Here is a 14356-nt window from a genome sequence, read left to right on the forward strand (position 1 = left end):
CGAGGGTTTGTGGGAAGTAGGGCCTTTTCTTTCCGTCGCTGGGCGCCATCAGGTGAGGGCCGGTCCGCGCGCGGCCTTTCCCTCAATCCGCGCCCATCCCGGGACCCGAACGCCCATCCGCCCGTCCTACCGCCGCGCCCGCCCGGCTGCGGGTGGCATGGGGCCGCTCCTGCGGCGCGGAGCCTGGGGGAGGCCGGTGGAGGAGGGCCCGGGGGCTGCGCCTCGGTGGCGCGGGGAGGGGAGCGGGGCGCCCAGCGTGGTCCTGGAGGGCCAGAGCGGGTGCAGGGTGGTGACAGACGCCGCGCCCTGGTTTGCTCCGGGTTTGCGGTTTGTTGGTGGGTTTTTTTGTGCTGTTAGGCCGTGAAAAGGCGGGCTGGCTGGGGATGGGAATGCATGAGCTATAGCTGGGCAGGTTGAAACGAGAGGGGTGTACAAAATCACACACGAACTGTGTTTGGCGTATAATAGAAGGTGACCAGCGTGTATCTGATGGTGAGTTGGGTGAGGGCTTGATGGAATTGAGGTACACGTGCTGATTGCTGCAGATGTGTGAGGCCTCAGAGGAAAGCAGCAGTAAACATGATGAAAAAATGAAATAATACTTGATTTTTTAAATGCCTTGAACTTTTAAGATACATTCAACTCAGGAGAGGGAGCCTGTAGCAATCATTGTTTTCTTTAGGACAGAATTTGACCTGTAGGAACTTTGTGTTGAGCCCTTGCTCTGCTGAAGTAAATTCAAACTGCCCACGATGGTGCTCAGGAGAAACGATTTTTAAAAACAGCTTTAAAAAAATCCACAGGGCATCTATGGAGCAAATCACAAATGTCAGCAGCAGCAGGACACCAAGCTATGTCACTTCTGTTTTGGTATGACATGGTCAGTATGTCCCATTTTACTTAAAACCCAATTTCAGCAAATGTGGAGAAAAGGGTTGTCCTTCCTGAGATGTGGGAGACACCGTGTGAATACCTCTAAGGAAGCAAAAATCCCAATCCAGTTCATTTCTTAAGCAACTGTTAAACTTCTATTTACTAATTAAACTGTTAACTTTCACTTAGAAGTAAAACCTTACTAAAGTCTGAGTTAACAGTAAAGGCCACGCTCCTCATAGTCCTCTAGTTCTTGACAGATTTCTACATAAAACTTGTTTCAGGTGTTAGTTGTTGGGTTTGGTATTATCTTTGAGGAGTTTAACACTTCAGAATAAATACAAAGGAAGAGAATTGCTGGGAATGGTGACTGCAGTGTGTCATGCTGAAGGCCTCCAGGTGTGATCTGTGTTCCCAGATTTGTCAGTAGTACAAAGAAGCATGAGAGCTCCCTGCCTTTCAGTGCTGTTCCATGTGCGATTTGGTGCAGTGCCACTGCTGGGAGATGTTCAAACGGGGAATTTGTTTTGGTGCACTGTTCTCACAGAGGTGCCTGTCCAGCAGGTAGACAGACATGGGTGCCTACAAGTACATCCAGGAGCTCTGGAGGAAGAAGCAGTCGGACGTGATGCGGTTCTTGCTGCGCGTGCGCTGCTGGCAGTACCGCCAGCTGTCGGCCTTGCACCGCGCCCCGCGCCCCACGCGGCCGGACAAAGCCCGCAGGCTGGGATACAAGGCCAAGCAAGGTAATGGCACGGACAGGTGGAGCGCGTGGGCCTCATGATGGAGTGACGTTGGCTTCCTTCAGTGACAGCAGAATTACACAGTGTGAGACGGAAGTATCCCCCAATAAACTGAAGTCTCCCGCATGAAATTTAACAATATTGTAAATGTCTTCAGTTGGTAGCAATGCCCACAGCCTAACACCTTAACTTCACTTAATTTTGCATCTGTGCCTTCTGTTGCTGTTCTGGCAGGGGAAAATCAAGTGGGCTTTGGCCTTCATTTTGTTTCTTGTGCAATGTTAGTGCCACAGAATTAAACAGGGTTTTTAGTATCCTAGGTTTGAGGGATGTCCTTTCTCTGCCCAAGTTTTGTCATGTGTTACTTTGACTTTTTTCTGGTGGCTGAACTGTGACCTTCTAGCCCCTTGAAAAAAGCTACGAGAGATATGTATAACGACTTGCACAGGAGCATGTAGTGACAGGACAAGGGGGAATGGCTTCAAACTGAAAGAGTAGGTTTAGATTAGATGTTAAGAAGAAACTCTTTACTGTGAGGCTGGTGAGGCACTGGAACAGATTGCCCAGAGGAGTTGTGAATACCCCAGTCCTGGGAGTGTCCAAGGCCAGGTTGGATGGAGCTCTGAGCAAATTAGTTTGGTGGACGATGTCCCTGTCCATGGCATGGGGGTTGGAACTCAATGATCTTTGTGGTTGCTTCCAACCCAAGCCATACTATGGCTTGCATGTAATGTTACTGTGCTACTGCTGCATGAACTTGGGCAAGATGATGGAGTTTGTACTGTCATTGAAAACCAGTTACTGGTCAGGGGAAAAGTGGCCATCCATGTCTAACTTGTGGAATTTCAGTTAAAAACCCAGTATGTTTATTCACGAAGAAAATAAAAAGCTAAGACTTGACACTGCTGTCACTGTTTATATCTAATTTCCTCCTTTCTCAGTGACCAGATTTCTGCAGGGTTTGTGAATGGCCTGTGCTTTAGTGCTTTGTGAGTTCTGCCATCTGAATTCTGCAATTTGGGTAGAGTTTTGCTGGGTTTGGGTTTTTTTTTGTGGGAGTTTTTTATGATTGTATTATGATATAGCTGTAGCTGATCTTATTTGGTTTGGGACCAGAAAGTGCAAAGGTGCCATAAGATCTGGTTTGGAACCAAAAAATAGTTGCATCAGGATATCACTTTCCTTACTTAGTCGTTATGAAAATAATAAAAACATATTGTACTATCCACCTTGAGTTGTAAAATATGGTAAAAATTGGTATAATGACTTTGTGTTGCAGCATTTCATGTAAATTTTGGGGGATTGGAAAAATGCAGTCCACATATGAAAATTGCTACTAGAATTGTTCAAATTGCAAAGTCACTGTTTGTTTTAGGTTACGTTATCTACCGTGTCCGTGTCCGCCGTGGTGGCCGCAAACGCCCAGTCCCCAAAGGTGCAACCTATGGTAAACCTGTGCATCATGGTGTTAACCAGCTCAAGTTTGCCCGGAGTCTTCAGTCTGTAGCAGAGGTGAGTATTTTGGTCATTGCTCACAGTGTTGTGCTGGAAAGCTTCTGTAAAAGCTGGAAGTACTCAGAGACAAAAAATACAAAACCAAAACCGCTGCTTTGTTAACAAGTTCTTAGTAAGATTTTGAATAATGGTGGCAGGAAAGCAGCAGAATGTCTTTAAGAGTTCTGTTGAGTCAATACAAAAGCGATTCAGACTCTAAAAATGGAGTCTGTGGGAACCACTTGAGTGGTTTAGTGAAGTTAATACTTCTAAAGTATGCCACAATATTTGTTATTAAAAGCACGTAACTAGTCCAAGCTACAGTAAAATAAAGAGTTAGGCATGAGAAGTAAGAACTTAGCATGTTCTAAGGTGTCGAACTTGTCAGTAAATCCCGTTGCTATGTTTCCTGCTACGTGGTGTGGATCACCAGCTGTAGGTGATGGTCCTTTCATAAAGTACACCTGAGTTCCTGTCTTGAAGCCTGTAGCACCTGTTTGTGTAGTAGTAGTGCTGCACAGCATGCTTAGCTGTGTTGCAGGAGCTGAAGGCAACATGCCAGAGACCTTCTGCTTCTTTATAAAAAAACTGGTACCTCACAGGCACACAGCTTGGTGGCTAACTTAATTTTAGGTGAGGTCTTGTTACTGAAATACTCAAAATGTAAACTTCACTGAGATCTTGTAAGCTTCATTGCTGTCATGGTTGTAGTCTGGAAGAGATAGAGTTCTCACCTTTAAAAAAACCCACTTTTTTTTCAGTGGGTTAGAGTTAATTCCAGGCTGCATTCTCAAGTGAGACATTGTGGAGAGTGTCATTGCCTTTCCATCTTGAAGCAGAAGACTTTTATGTTCTCAGGACTTTGAAAATATTGCTGAGTCACTTCTGCAAGTTGAATATGGTGGGATATTCTTTTTTCAGGGAAAAAACAATTGGGGCATACTTACTTAAAAGAAACACAGGTGGTGAGTTTGAATTAAAAATGCTACTGTTTTCAGTGCTCATGGCATTCTCTTCATACGTGTTATTCCCAGTTATCTGATGGCTAATTGCATGCTCACAACAACTATGGAAGAGGTTATTTGCCCTCAGTTCTAGCTTGAAATTTTCTGAATCTGACTCAGTCTTTATGCAAAACTTACATTTTTCAGATTACAGATCTGCAAAGCCTCAATTGAGCTCCCATCCTCGAATAGAAGCTGGTCAAGGGTGATGGGTGTTTTTATATTTCATACAGGTGTTGCTCTCACACTAGATTAAAAGGACTTGAAAAAATGTTATTCCATGAGCAGAAAATAGTCAAGGGCTTTTTAGGGAAACCTGTAGCAATAGGTTAAGATCATATTGGGTAAGAACGTGAATGGGGTCCATTGGTTCATGCTTCCCCATGATGATGATAAAGTCCTACAATTAAACACACTTAGTATGTTTTAAATAGGGAGCATTCTTGACAGGGGAAGCAGATTGAGTTGCATAATTGCTATTTTCTGCTTTGTTTTGTTTTCTATACTAACATTGTGTCTTCCTAACCACAAGGGAGGATAGGAATAGCAAGTACTAATATGCCAGCAGTGGTACAAAGACTTACATCAGCTATTCCTTTACTCCTACCAGTACAGGCTTACACTCTGCAGAAATTTCTTTCTCCCCTGTAGCTTTGGATGTACAAATCAATCAGTCCTTCATAGCTTCCCACAAAAGATTGTTCCGTGACCCCAAGTTCAGCTCATGCTCTTCATTGTCACACTTAAGTTATTTTTAACATTGTGTATTTACTGACTGGGTGCTTCTGTATATGCAGAGTTCTTTCTTTTGTCAACCAAGCGCCTTCCTGCTCATGGTGTTTAAAAGCTGTTTCATGCAGGATTCCAAACAGCCTTCTTTTTTTTTGTAACACAGCTTCTTTTCAACTGTTACTTTCTTTGCACCTTTACAGCTGGAAGGGGATGAATTTTTGCAGGAAAATAGGTTGTCCTAGGGAAAATTGAAATTTTATGTTGGTAATCTTTCTGCATGAAGAGTGCCCTGCATCCATGGTTTTACAGCCTGGTGCATTTATTTTTTCCTCTAGGAACGTGCTGGCCGTCACTGTGGGGCTCTGAGAGTCTTGAACTCCTATTGGGTGGGTGAAGATTCCACTTACAAGTTCTTTGAAGTGATCCTGATTGATCCCTTCCATAAGACCATCAGGCGGAACCCCGACACCCAGTGGATCACCAAGCCCGTCCACAAGCACAGAGAGATGCGTGGGCTCACATCAGCTGGGCGCAAGAGCCGTGGGCTTGGCAAGGGCCACAAATTCCACCACACCATCGGTGGCTCGCGCCGTGCGGCCTGGAGAAGGCGCAACACCCTGCAGCTGCACCGCTACCGCTAATTCTTGTAAACGTGGCCGTCTAATAAAGATCATGCAGGTTGTTCAATTTAACAGTGCTTCTGCTGCTTCTTGGGTTACGTGGATAAGCGTGGAATTTTTACAGGAGTTAAGGTGTTCCCATGTTTTGACAGGCTTTTGAAAATGTAATTTTATACTTGTGAAGATTGTAGGCTTTGAGTATAGAATTTTGTGATGGGCTTCACTTGATAACATGGAAGGACGTGTGCAATGTATATTGAAAGCCCAAGCGCTGGTCCCTGTTCTTTTTTCTCTTGGTCTGAGTTTGTTTAGTCACCGTTTGTAGGTTGGGGTCTGTTGTCCTCTGCTTGGACTGATGGCCAGCTTTGATCTTGTGCAATGAGATGTAAACTGAAAGCGCTCATTTCTTTTTTTATAGGCAATTAAATACTAATGGCTATTTTATTTTTCAAGTTCTGGTTTTTTTTACTTCTTCAGTGTCAAATCAGCTCTTGGGCATGTCAGCTACAAACATTGTCTAAATCAACTAAGCCCTGAATGGAAAGGTAAAACTTGCTCTGTTCTTTACAGTGCACAGTATTAAAAATGTGGGCACATCACAAAGATGATAAGGTTTTAGGCTGCATAGTAAAATGCTGACTGTAGAGTAGGTATTATTTCATTTGTCAAGATTGAGGGGGGATAGTTTCTTAAGCCTTCCTTTTGATACGAGAAGACATGTCTCTGTGTTAAAGAGCTGCATTCTGATTTACTCTGCATGGTTAGGTGGTAGAAATAAGCACATTTCGATAACAGTTAGAGATGAATGTATTTAGACTACCTTTTATGAAATCACAGTGTGATCTTTTCAGCATGAAGTCAGTTTGCACATAAAGGCTGAGAGATTAAATGCAGTTCCTGGTAAATTACGTGGATCATTGTCACAACTTCCACAGATTCTGTGCTATATCCATTAGGTAGTGATAGGAAAAGAGGTTGATAGAAGGCCCGAGATGTAGCTGTGTCTTCCTGGAACTTCAGTTTCGGATGTGGACTTTTTTTTTTCCCTGAGACTGAGAACATGTCAACATTTTCCCTTCAACTGAGAAATTCACTTAATACTCCAGTTAAGGTTCTTACAGGTGGGTGGTAGTCTGAAGAAGAGACGTTTAGGCATTGTGTTCTCAAAGCCAGGAAGAACAGCTCAAGGTGGCAATTCTTTGATGATATGTTTTGTTTGGTTCAAACAAGAAAAATGCAAAATACTCTGTTAAAAAATGTTAAAGCTACATGCTCTAAAGATGGATTTTTTTAGCCTCTCCTTTGAAGTATCACTGGTGTTCTTGAAAGATAGACCTGTGATGGTGTAGGACAGGAAGTGGAATTTCCTCAGAGCAAATTTGATGAGTGGGGTCTCTCCTGAGCATGGAAGGGGTTACTGCAGGGAGCGGGCTGACCTCTCTGGTTTCTAGATTTAATGGCTTCAGGTAGTGCCAGTATGGCCACGTTCCTCTGGAATTTCTTTTGTCTGTTTGAGCAACATGGTCTAGAAGAAAGTCGTGTCTCTGCCCATGGCAGGGGATTTGGAACTAGATGATCTTTTAAGGTTCCTTCAACTCAAATGTGTGGAGGTTTTTTTATTTTTTTTTTTTTTTTAAGGCAACAACTTCAAGACTGATGATACTGTACTAGGGGTTGTTAAGCTGTTTGGGACCCTTGCCATTGATGCAGGAGGGTGACAACAGCTGATGGGGCAGGCAGTCAGCACTAATACTGTGTCCTTTGCCAGCATTTAAACCTTGCAGCACGTGCCAGGTGTCTTCAGTGAGGCCTGCCTTAGGTTGGCCCCTGTGGTCCTGTAATTCTTTGGACTTTGAATTAAGAGGGAAAATACCATCCACTCTGAAGTTTATTGAAAACACTAATGACAGTGTATCTAAAAGGGCATGGTATCTAGCAGAGCAGTGAAGGAATTTGAAACATGGTGGTGCGTTCTGAGGATGCTCTGGGGTATGTACAGCTCATTCCAAGTCTTTGAGAAGCCAGATTGCCTTAGTGTTTTCCCACACTGGAAGTGTGTCATGCTCTTAGGCAGGATTTTGGGTTAGAAGGGATATTGCTGTGCAGAATTTATGTGAAGTGGAATGACAAATTATATTTTATTAAAATCTTTGTTTTAAAAAGGCAAAACATTGAGGAAAAACTTTTTTGTTTGGGGTTGTTGGCTTGGAAAGTCAGGGTTAGAGAGAGGTTATGTGATCTCTGCCTTTCCTGCTTGATTCTTGAACCTGCTGTGCAAGTTCAAGAGATTGCAAGTGTCTGTGTTCCTTAAGGTTGTGGTAGAAACCAGTCATCTGTGACAGTCCTAGTGAGAGGCTGTAACTTGAGTTCAGACACCAGGAGTCTGCCTGAAACAGGGACACTAAGCTGTAGCCGAAGGAGGGCAGGGGGAGGGAAGAGGAAACTTCAGGAATTCCACTCGGTAAATCTATTAAGGAAGGACATAGAGGAATCTAGTAATCTGTTTCCAAGCCATCTACTTGGCTCTGTTTGCAGGACTGATCATTTCTCAGTCTGAGCAGGCATGTTTTGGATGCAATTAAAAGAGCTGTCTGGTTTCTAGGCAAGACAAAATGAATACCACAGTTAAAACTGCAGGGAAATTAGGCTGTACAATACCAGCCTGGTTTTAGGTGCTGTTGAAAATAGTTGACTGTAAGCTTTTATTAGGCTGGATTTCACTTCTGTGTCAGCTGCCTAGATTAGCTAATCACTCAGTTTTTGTTACAAGGTGAGGACCTGGCAAGGGCACTATTTTTGTCCCAAAGGGTGGGATGTGTAAAAAAAGATTGTGTGATTTATGATGTTCTTTACATAAGCAAGTAGTAAACTCCCTTCCACATAGCTAATGGAAGTGCTCATTACTTGGCAACACTAGCTGGGTTGAAAAGTAGGGACTCAGTAATCAGCAGTGAGTATAATTGTTTCCTCGCTTTGTCTCCGAAGCATTGGGAATCTCTGCGGGGCAGCTGTGTGCTGCTGGGAGAGGGACACTGGCGTGATGCCTGCAAAAGGCACAGATGCTGGTGGAGGAGGCAGTTGGCTTTTTTCTTGAAGCAGAAGGTCATGGAATTTCACTGGTGATTTTTGTGGGGGCCTTAGAATGAAGTAATTAGCAATGGAGGAGAGTTATAACTTGACTTTTCTCACTTATCTCTGTCCTTGTAATGCAGCAGCTGTTCACTAGCCTTGACCCAGTAGAGAAAAGTGACTGCCTGTGAAGAGTTCTGTACAGCTAATGAATTAAAAAGCTAGGCTCTAAAAATAAAGCCTGATTCCTACTCTATTACCTACTCACACTCTCCAAGCTGGGGAAAAACACTGTATTTTTGTACATCTTTTCCAGCAGACACAAGTCTAGTTTGGAGAGTATCAAGCCACAGAAAAAAACCCAACAATTTGGATTTGAATTGAATGCTTTTATCTGGGGCTTTGAGCAACCACCAACTTTTTGATCCAATCCTTTTAAAGTTATTGTTTGAAACGTAAAGCTGTATGAAAGGATGGAGAGCCTGTAGATTGTTCTCTTTATCTGTCAAGGTTCTGAATCAGCTTCAATTTAATAATTACACACAGAGTGTTTAGGTTGCAGAGCCTCGCTCCCTACAGTTAGGAAGTGTCTGAGCTGCACTCCTTACACAACCTTTAATTCAGTGGCTGTCCTGCTCTTATCTAATGAGCCCCTGACAAATCCAGGACTGGAACCCAGTTCTTCTGGACCCCTTGTCATTGCCTGAAATTTAAGAGAGCATGCATTTCTTTGGTATCAAATGATGTTCAATGATACAATTAAAGGCTCTTATTGTAATGAAGATGACATTCAATCTCATTAAATACTGTCATCTCTCCATCATTCAGGGAAATGGAGAGCAGGGGTATCCTGGAGATCAGAGAGCCGATGAGTGATTAAATTAAGCCTGGCTCTGATAAGACCAATGCTGGATGACACTGCTCTCTCAAATGGCAGGTACCCTTCTTCCAAGCCTTCTCAGGTCTCCCTGCACTTCCAGTGCTGGGCTTTGAGGAAACCCTCCCTAGTTAGTTTGTTGGACTCTAGCTGACTCCATAGGGGTTTTGCAGTCTGTATCTCCTTGCACAAGAGCAGCCTCTGGGCTCAAGCTGGCTGTCCATGTGCAAGTTCAGGAGTTCCCTTGGAAACAGGAGTGGAGAGGCACATCAAAGGGGAAAAAAACAACAGAGGAGAAGTTAAAAAAAAAAAAAAGAAGAGGACAAGTAAGCTGGTTTTCAGTGGGGCTTGTTAGTATCCTGGTGCTGCTCAGTGACAGGAGCACCTGGTAGAGGAGGCTACAGCTAGCCAGGGTCCCTCAGGGCTCATCAGCCAGGTCTGTGTGGGGCAGTACCTACGGGATAAACCTGGCTGAACAAACCTACAGCTCCTCAGAATAGCTCAGCTTGTGTCTTTGGTACAGATCTGCTTCCCTGAAACACCAGGTAGTGGCTGCACTTCACCAAACCCAGAGCAGGAGGACAGTTTTCAACTGGTGCTGTGAAATAAATGTCCTGCGTCCAGTGCTCAGGCCTTCCATGTCCCAGGCCTTGTCACCAAGGCTGTGTGTCAATAGAGCAGCAGGCAGAAACCAAGACCCTGTTAACTCTGCGCTGTGTTCATGAGTGTAGCTGAGTCGTCATCCCCTGAGAGCTCATCCACTAACCAGAGGAAGTAGCTCATTAGTGCAGTGTTCAGTCATTCATTTATTCATACAGTTTTCTTGCAGCATTGTTTTTCTGTGACTAACAAGCAATTACTTGAACCCTTTCCTTGTATGAGAATCGCAGTCCTTCAACTCATCTGCTGTTACAATCCACCTGCCTCTCTCACGGGTTTCACGATTAGTCAGATAAATTTAGATAGCAAGTTGCGCAACCTTTATAAATTATGTGTTTTGTGTGTTCAGTTCTTTCAGAGCAGTGTATAAAAATAATGTTTTATAAGTTGCTTTGTTTGCAACTATGTGGAAAGTGGTTTTGCCGAGGCACAGTTAAACAAAGTCCTAGTGAATCTTTTAAGCAAAACAAAGTTTTGTATTATTTTCACTTTGCAAGTTACTGCTACAGGTGTAGTTGGAGAGCATCTGCTTAAAATCTTTTTTACAGAAAAAGGCACATAGTAAGATTCAGCTACACAGGAAAAGTCAGTGTGCAAGTAAAAGGATCTTTCTTGAGGTTTGGGTTTTTTTAAATAGAATTCTAGAAAATACTTTATTTAATTGGTTCTGTTGAACCTGTAGAATCAAGTCCCCACTCTTAATCTAAGTAGTTTTATTTCTGATAGATGTTTGGTAGCCCTTTCTTAAGAGATAGAGACTAAAAACTCACATAAGCTAATAGTAAGATACTAAGTTTTTCATTTTAGACCAATGATTTTTGGTGGGAAGGTGATTGCTGTCCATTTGAAACAGCAATTTTAAAGCAATAGTTATATCATATCAATGGGAAACACAAAATAAGTTGATTACTTTAAGTTACACTGAAAACCCAACTCTTAGATTTAGGATTTATGTTGCTGAGAAGGAAAACAGAAATGAAAACCCTGTGAAAAACTGAATCAACTGTTCTGACTCCTGAGGCTAAATGAAAATCTCTAGTACAGTTATTACTTTCATTGTCTAGTTTAATAAAAAATACGACAATCATAAAACTTTGTAAAGCATATGGCATACATAAGTTCTATTTTCTCCAGTCATGGGCCCATCTGTTTAGAGCTGAAAACTTCAAAATGCCTCTCTAGCAAACAATCTCACCTTCCTGTAGGTGCTATTCTGACAACATTCTGAATTCTTAACCTATTTTAAGAAAAAGTAATTTTAAAATAAGAAATGTTTTTTGCGTTAATAATTCTGTTAGCCAAATTATGACAGCATTGAAATGAAACACAGATTTGAAACTTGATGGTTTTCACAGATTCTGCAAATTGTCCTAAAATTACATGAATTGCATTACAGCTTGAGCATTGAACTGTATGGTACTTCAATGGGAAGTTTGTAATAGCAGTAAAGGCTGATGCTATTTTGTCCTATGCAGGGAGTCCTACAGAGAACCAGGGAAGTGACTTCCTTCCATCTTCCCCCACTTTGGCCTACCCTGAAGTGGTAACCCTGGACCAGCTCTTTCAGCACCCACAAGCCAACCCAGGCTGACCCATCTCATTTCTCCTGGGTTTATTTACAGCTCTGTGCAACAGGCTACTCCTTGCTGCTGACTCGGTTCTTTTTGTCGTTGTTGTTGTTATTCAGTAGGAGTGAGATTGCCAAAGTTGTAGTTGTTTGGTTTGTAAAAGATGAGCTGCTCAGCTTCTTGTGCCAATGGTGCTGTCACAAGAGCTGATTCTGACTGTCTGTCAGGCATGGCAGGGAGGAGCAGAGGTGGGAGAGCAGTGGGTCTGAGCTGGCCAGCTCTGAGTTGGGAGACTTCCTAATTCCAAGATAGACACAGTGTAATGCGTCCTGCTGGGATCTGTGACCCAGCACTGAATTAAAACTTGACATTGCCCCAAAGGGAAATGAAACAAGAAAAAAATGTGAATGGCCACATAGGGCCAGCCCCAGAGGTCTAATGGGCACAGTGCCTGCTTTTGACAAGGACCAGCAATGGGCATTTGGAAAAAGGCTGATGAGTGTGGGGCAAGTCCAGCCCCACATGTAGCATCTCCAGTTCTCCGAAAAGCAGGGTAAGGATTTCCTCATGCTGTGGTTGCCCTTGTGCCAGCAGCCACCCAGGACAGCTGCAAGCTGTGACATCCAGCACTGGCTGGGAACTCCCACAGGGCTTCTGGCTCAGCAGGTGCATGGGCTGGATCCGTATGCAGGATGGCATCTGAAGGTAGATAAAGAGAAAATTATTGCCTTGACTCATAAGTGCCTCCTGTAATTTAAAATGGGAAGTGGAAATACAACCTGTTTTGAAGGTCTGCTCCTGGAAGCTCACTGAACCAGAGACTTTCCAGATGACTCAGAGCAAGACTGTTGTTTGCTGAGAACTGCTGTATCAAGGATTCAGCAGGATTATGTAACGAGCAGCTGTCCTTCACCCCTGATAATGTGTCTTTTCTGCAAGACCTATGCTCACAATTCACCAGTGTTGAGGAACAGCAATAAAACAAAATGGCAAGTGCCTGGAGGCATCTTCAGGATGCAACTGAGCTCCTGCCTGGAACAGATCTATTTTTTTGCTTCTAGACATTGCACTCCAGTTCAGGAAAACATGATTAAAATTTCACTACTAGCTTCATGGTGCCACCCATTCCTTTGCAGTGGTACTGTTTAGGTTATGTTTGTCATAGTGTACCTTGCTCTATTTAGCAGGAGCACTAAAACTAGTTCTGGAGAATGTGCTTCTTTCTTTGCTAAGGCTCAGAAAGTGAACTTCTTGAGAGCTGGAGCAAGGCTGACTTATTTTGGGTGCTTGAATTTTGCTATGTCTCTTTAAGAGCCCCGCCTAGAAAAGATTGCACTGGATTGAGCTTTGGCAAAAATTGTCAGTGTTTGTAGATGAAGGTTAAGAAGATCCTTTCTGGGGTACATTGTCCCAATTCAGGGAAAAAGCCAACAAACACCCCCACACAAGAAAACTCCACCAACCAAACAAAACAAACAAACAAAAAAGAAAACCTAGAAGAAACAGTAATGCTCCTTTTTGTCAATGTCTGATATCAACTTTTGAAGAAGATAATTGATTGTGTCAGGGAATTCCAAGAGTATTTTCAGTCCTTGGAACTGTATTTGAAACTAATTAACTCTGTTCCAGCCAAAACCAGCACAAGACCCAAGCTGGGAATTGTGTTTATTTGCTGATGTTCATGTAACAAGAGATGAAGTGACCATGATGATTTTATTAAAACTGCAAGCACCTCACCGGGAGGTTTTGTTGGTTTGCCTGTGATCACTAGAAGGAATGAAAGAATTGGCTTCCTTCCCTCTTATTTAATGGTTCAGAGCAGAAAGTTCTTACTCTGACTTAATGCAGAGAGCCAGTTTTGCTGCATGTGAAACTGGTAGCTGAATCTGACTAAATGCACATCTGCCTTTATTCACAAGGCTGATAATATTCAGCTCTGTTTCCATCCCATCAAATACGAATGGTCCCTTAATAGGAATATTGTTGTGTCAGGAGTAATCTGGGCAAGTCACTGAGGCATAACACAGCCAGACCCAAGATTCAGGACAGCCAGAGAGGTCAGCATTTCCACTGCCTGTACAAGTGCCAAAATTGCAAGTGCAGATTAGTTTGGATACACAGCAATGTTTGTACCCAGAGATATCCCACCAACATATTTCTAAGGCCCTACAAATATAATTTGGATCTCATGCTGGTGCTTTGGGGTTACACCCTTCTGCTTTCAATAGAGTTATTCCAGATTTATCTGGAATCTGAGTTATTTTAAGAAGCGTTGTACACTTGCAAATGCCTCAGGTTTGTTTCTAGTAAGCTTTCACTCTTGCTACCAAAGCCTTGTGAAGTGTTTTTACGAGAGAAACTCCATTTGTTTTAACAGTTAAGGTTTTATAGCTGGAAGCAATTTTCTTTAGTGTAACATTTCAAGAGTTCTTTATGGCTAGCGATATTTCATTGAATACCTGAAGATTGAGACCTACTGCATGACTTTATCATGTATAAAGCTTATTATCTGAGATAATTTGGTGCATAGCAGGCTTATTTATTTAAAAGGTCACACAATCATATTTCACCCCTGGTAATGGCATTTTTATCCATTTAATAGGTTTATCCTAAAGCATATTTATTCCTAATGCATTTTATTCAGAAGCCAGTTAATAACTTTAACTCTTTAGGCTCTTAGCAGAATACAGAAGCCAGCTTTTCAGAACAAGAGTTT

The 14356-nt window shown here is 42.7% G+C and overlaps 1 protein-coding gene across 2 annotated transcripts; it reads left to right on the top strand.

Annotated features, from left to right (window-relative positions):
- The first annotated feature begins 1 nt into the window (after position 1).
- Positions 2 to 5910, top strand: RPL15 (ribosomal protein L15). Of its 2 annotated transcripts, none has more exons than XM_062496271.1 (4): positions 2 to 52; positions 1435 to 1619; positions 2992 to 3128; positions 5182 to 5910. In XM_062496271.1, exons 2-4 carry the CDS (start codon positions 1448 to 1450, stop codon positions 5485 to 5487), a joined length of 615 nt encoding a protein of 204 aa, XP_062352255.1. In that variant the 5' UTR covers positions 2 to 52; positions 1435 to 1447; the 3' UTR covers positions 5488 to 5910. The 2 variants fall into 2 exon arrangements, with proteins under 2 accessions (XP_062352255.1, XP_062352247.1); XM_062496263.1 differs by having other exon boundaries at positions 29 to 52; positions 1438 to 1619.
- The last annotated feature ends 8446 nt before the right edge of the window (positions 5911 to 14356 follow it).

The sequence above is a fragment of the Cinclus cinclus genome, chromosome 1 (assembly GCF_963662255.1).
Source record: "Cinclus cinclus chromosome 1, bCinCin1.1, whole genome shotgun sequence".
Lineage (NCBI taxonomy): Eukaryota > Metazoa > Chordata > Aves > Passeriformes > Cinclidae > Cinclus > Cinclus cinclus.

Excerpts from the sequence above, each read along its gene's own strand:
- RPL15 (XM_062496271.1), top strand. The coding sequence starts at position 1,448 with ATGGGTGCCTACAAGTACATCCAGGAGCTCTGGAGGAAGAAGCAGTCG. Across the intron at positions 1,620-2,991 it reads GGGATACAAGGCCAAGCAAG|GTTACGTTATCTACCGTGTC; the intron begins GTAATGGCACGG and ends TGTTTGTTTTAG. Across the intron at positions 3,129-5,181 it reads GTCTTCAGTCTGTAGCAGAG|GAACGTGCTGGCCGTCACTG; the intron begins GTGAGTATTTTG and ends TTTTTCCTCTAG.